Source organism: Megalobrama amblycephala, linkage group LG14 (assembly GCF_018812025.1).
Source record: "Megalobrama amblycephala isolate DHTTF-2021 linkage group LG14, ASM1881202v1, whole genome shotgun sequence".
NCBI classification, from domain to species: Eukaryota; Metazoa; Chordata; class Actinopteri; order Cypriniformes; family Xenocyprididae; genus Megalobrama; species Megalobrama amblycephala.
This window is the reverse complement of record NC_063057.1, coordinates 24,976,182-24,980,242: the sequence shown is the minus strand read 5'-3', so window position 1 is coordinate 24,980,242 and position 4,061 is coordinate 24,976,182. Positions and strand designations below refer to the sequence as shown.

The 4,061-nt window shown below is 38.8% G+C and overlaps 1 protein-coding gene across 1 annotated transcript; it reads right to left on the bottom strand.

Moving 5' to 3' along the window:
* Window positions 1-2,541: 2,541 nt before the first annotated feature.
* Window positions 2,542-3,846, bottom strand: LOC125246323 (gastrula zinc finger protein XlCGF7.1-like). Its single transcript, XM_048157284.1, has one exon. It carries the CDS (start codon window positions 3,670-3,672, stop codon window positions 2,695-2,697), a length of 978 nt encoding a protein of 325 aa, XP_048013241.1. The 5' UTR covers window positions 3,673-3,846; the 3' UTR covers window positions 2,542-2,694.
* Between the last annotated feature and the right edge of the window lie 215 nt (window positions 3,847-4,061).

Sequence of the window (4,061 nt, the reverse complement as noted above, 5' to 3'; positions counted from 1 at the left end):
TCTGGTAATAGTATAGAAATTTTTTATTGCGCATGTGTCGAACTCGGTGATCCACGTGCATCTGTGGTTTAGTATGAAAGATGCACAGACACGACTGCACGCGAGACACGTCCAGGTGCGGAAAGTGAAGTATAACCGGGGCTTGATGGCGAGCTATCTTTCCGCACTTACGGGCAAAGAATTATCTTTGAAAGGCTTGCACACTCCACTTTCCGCTGTAGAAGATTTTAATGGTGAAAATTGAGTATATTATAGTAAATATGATGTGCTTTATTCTACCATTAAAATCATAAAATCACATGTGTGTAGGGCTGAACAGGTGTGTGCTGAAATATGATACCAAGCTTGTAAACAAGAAATTTAAATCTCAAAGAATCTGTGAATGGAAAATCCTGTTTCCAGTTGAAGACTGTAAAATGATCTTTCCAATAATATCTATAGAATGTATGGCAAAGGGCATTCACATCGAATATATAAGGAGACCTGTGAGAAACTCAGTAGCTGTCTCTGAGACTGTCTCCTGGACATGATGTCTCTTGATTAGCTCCTTTATTGGCAATAAAGTAAACCTTCTGGAATTAAAGATATTTAAGAAGTGATTTTTTAACATAAAGTAGAAACCACAACATTTGGCGACGAGGATGGGATCTGGTTTGAAGCTGAAGAAAACCACAGAGCAGAGCTTCACTGATTGACCAACACAGGACAAAGTGGCCACAGGTAAGCAGTTTTATGCTTATTTAAATACTTGTGTTGGTCATCAGAGATGCTCAGTGTGGTAAGTTACTGAAAGCTTCTCCAAATTCAAAGAACTAAAAGAAAAATATCTTTAATTCTAGGATACTTGGATTAGTGTGTCAGGCCTGGGTACTGATAGTGATATCAGTGGATCTGTGTTAATGCATGCACACAGATGAAATGTTCACGGTTACCGCTTTCATAAGATTGATGAAAGGTCTGCTCGGGTGAACGGTTTAAGTTTTTTTTTTCTTTGTATCCTTCGAGGATATGGTTAAGTTTTCTTTGTATCTTGCGAGGATATGGTTATCTATTTTTAATATGCGTTCTTGTCTGTTTTTGAAACGTCATCAGCTGCTGCCCGAGTACTGATCCAATTCAAAGTTCACATCTAGCCAAGTACAGGTTAAATCCCTGGATGTGTTCTTGATCCGCCTTTTAGCGAGGATGCATCAGGACTTGAGACAGCCAGGTATCCCAGAATGCCTCTCACATCTACCAGCAAAAGTTAAAACTACATGTCTAGACATAATAACATGAGGGACATTGGGGGGGTATTTTTCCCAAAGTGAGACGTCAGCTCCAGTCCACTACGAGCATAATAAAAGATTAGTTAGACGGCATACTCCTCATTTAAAAAAACAACATTTTTAACCATATAACACTACCGTCCCGCCAGCGGACCACTGGGTTGTTAAAGGGTTAAACTTGTTTGCTTAAAGGTGCCCTAGATTCAAAAATTAAATTTAACTTGGCATAGTTAAATAACAAGAGTTCAGTACATGGAAATGACATACAGTGAGTCTCAAACTCCATTGTTTCCTCCTTCTTATATAAATCTCATTTGTTTAAAAGACCTCAGAAGAACAGGTGAATCTCAACATAACACTGACTGTTACGTAGCAGTCGGGGTGTACGCCCCAATATTTGCATAATGCCAGCCCATGTTCAATGCATTTCACAAGGGCAGAACATCTGGATGTACACAGCAGAATCATCAGACCAGGTAAGCAAGCAAGATCAACAGCGAAAAATGGCAGATGGAGCAATAATAACTGACATGATCCATGATAACATGATATTTTTAGTGATATTTGTAAATTGTCTTTCTGAATGTTTCGTTAGCATGTTGCTAATGTACTGTTAAATTAGGTTAAAGTTACCATCGTTTATTACTGTATTCACGGAGACAAGAGCCGTCGCTATTTTCATTTTTAAACACTTGCAGTCTGTATAATTCATAAACACAACTTCATTCTTTATAAATCTCTCCAACAGTGTAGCATTAGCCATTAGCCACGGAGCACAGCCTCAAGCTCATGCAGAATCAAACGTTAACATCCAAATAAATACTTTACTCACATAATTCGAAGCATGCATACAGCGTGCATGACGAACATCTTGTAAAGATCCATTTGAGGGTTATATTAGCTGTGTGAACTTTGTAAATGCGCTGTAATATAGTCCAGAGCTCGTGTGGCAGGGAAGACACGATTGGCAGGGGGCGGGGTCGAGTGTAAATCAGTGCATAGTTAATGATGCCCCAAAATAGGCAGTTAAAAAAATTAATTAAAAAAAAACTATGGGGTATTTTGAGCTGAAACTTCACAGACACATTCAGGAGACACCTTAGACATATATTACATCTTGTAAAAACATGTTCTAGGGGACCTTTAAAATTTTTGTGAATAATTTGCTGATGCAGGTACAAAAAGACAATTTGTAACTGCAAAAAATAAATAAATAAAACTTGTCACCCATGGCACCAACTATAGCTGGAGAGGAGAGACTTCTGTGTAAGTTGGCTGTGGCTAACTTACACAGAAGAGATTTTTTTGTTCAGCACATAAAAATGAACTACTTCATTTCAGACTGCAGTGATGTGGTTTCTCCACTGCATGGATCTTCATGTGTATCTTCAGGTGACTTTTAAAAGAGAAACTCTTTCCACACTGATCACGTGTGCAGCTTCTCTCTGCTGTGGATCCTCTCATGTGTTTTCATATGTGATGACTGATTGAATCTCTTGTCACAGTGTGAACACTTGTAAGGTTTTTCTCCAGTGTGAATTCTGTGGTGCTTTTTTAAATCGCTCCATGTAGCAAAAGTCTTCTCACACTCAAAGCACACGTACTCTCTCACACCAGTGTGTGTTTTCTCATGTTCATTTAAATATGACAGCAGTGAAAAACTCTTTCCACACACAGAACATGAATGTGGCTTCTCCTTTGTATGAACTCTCAGGTGTCTCTTCAGGTTTGATGCCCAGAGAAATGTTTTGTCACATTGATCACATGTGTGTGGCTTCTCTCCGGTGTGAACTTTCATATGACTCTTAAGATTTCCTCTTTGTGTGAAGCTCTCCCCACATTGATCACATGTGAACGGCTTCTCTCCAGTGTGAACTTTCATATGATTCTTAAGATGTCCTTTCTGTTTGAAGCTCTTCCCACACTGATCACATGTGAACGGCTTCTCTCCAGTGTGGATCCTCATGTGTGCTTTAAGGGTTGATGATTGACTGAAACTCTTCCCACATTGATCACATGTGAACAGCTTCTCTCCTGTATGAACTCTCATGTGAACCTCAAGATATTGTTTGGTTGAGAAACTCTTTCCACACTGATCACATGTGAATGGCTTCTCTCCAGTGTGAACTCTCATGTGTTCCTTAAGATGATGTCTGGTTGACAAACTATTTCCACACTGATCACATGTGAACGGCTTCTCTCCGGTGTGGATCCTCATGTGACGTTCAAGACTATGTTTGGTAGTGAAACTCTTTCCACACTGAGTGCAGGTTGTAGATTTCTTGTCTCTTTTCTTTAAAAATGTCTTTTTAGTCTTTGAGCGACTCAAAGGTTTTTCTCCAGGTTTGTCATGATGTTCCTCCTCCACTTCACTCAGTTCTTCACTCTCCTCCTTCACTTCCATCAGCTCTGAAATGAAAGAGAAAAATGTAATTTCACTTTCAGTAAATCAAAATAAAGAGAGAAATATGAAGTAAAAAGGTCATAAAATTGAGACTTGTTGTGATAGACAACTGCTACAAAACATTACGATCATTTTGATGCATTTGCATAAATTAGTTGCATATGTCCCTGAAACTTTAACATTAATCTTCCGATCGTAAAGGACCAGCTGTCGTTCCAGCGACAGAATCCAGTGGTCTGGTGAAGGTATAATGTGTGTACGTCTTTTCAGCGCTCCTGTGAAGTTCACTTAATTTTAGAATTTAGTGTCAATTTTACTTTAGCTGCTCGTTTAATCTGACTCCAATTTCAAATGTTTTTACATCAAGATTTACTGAATTAAGACAATCA

What these genes read in the sequence shown, in the direction of transcription:
- LOC125246323 (XM_048157284.1), bottom strand. Translation starts at nt 3,672, where the DNA reads ATGGAAGTGAAGGAGGAGAGTGAAGAACTGAGTGAAGTGGAGGAGGAA.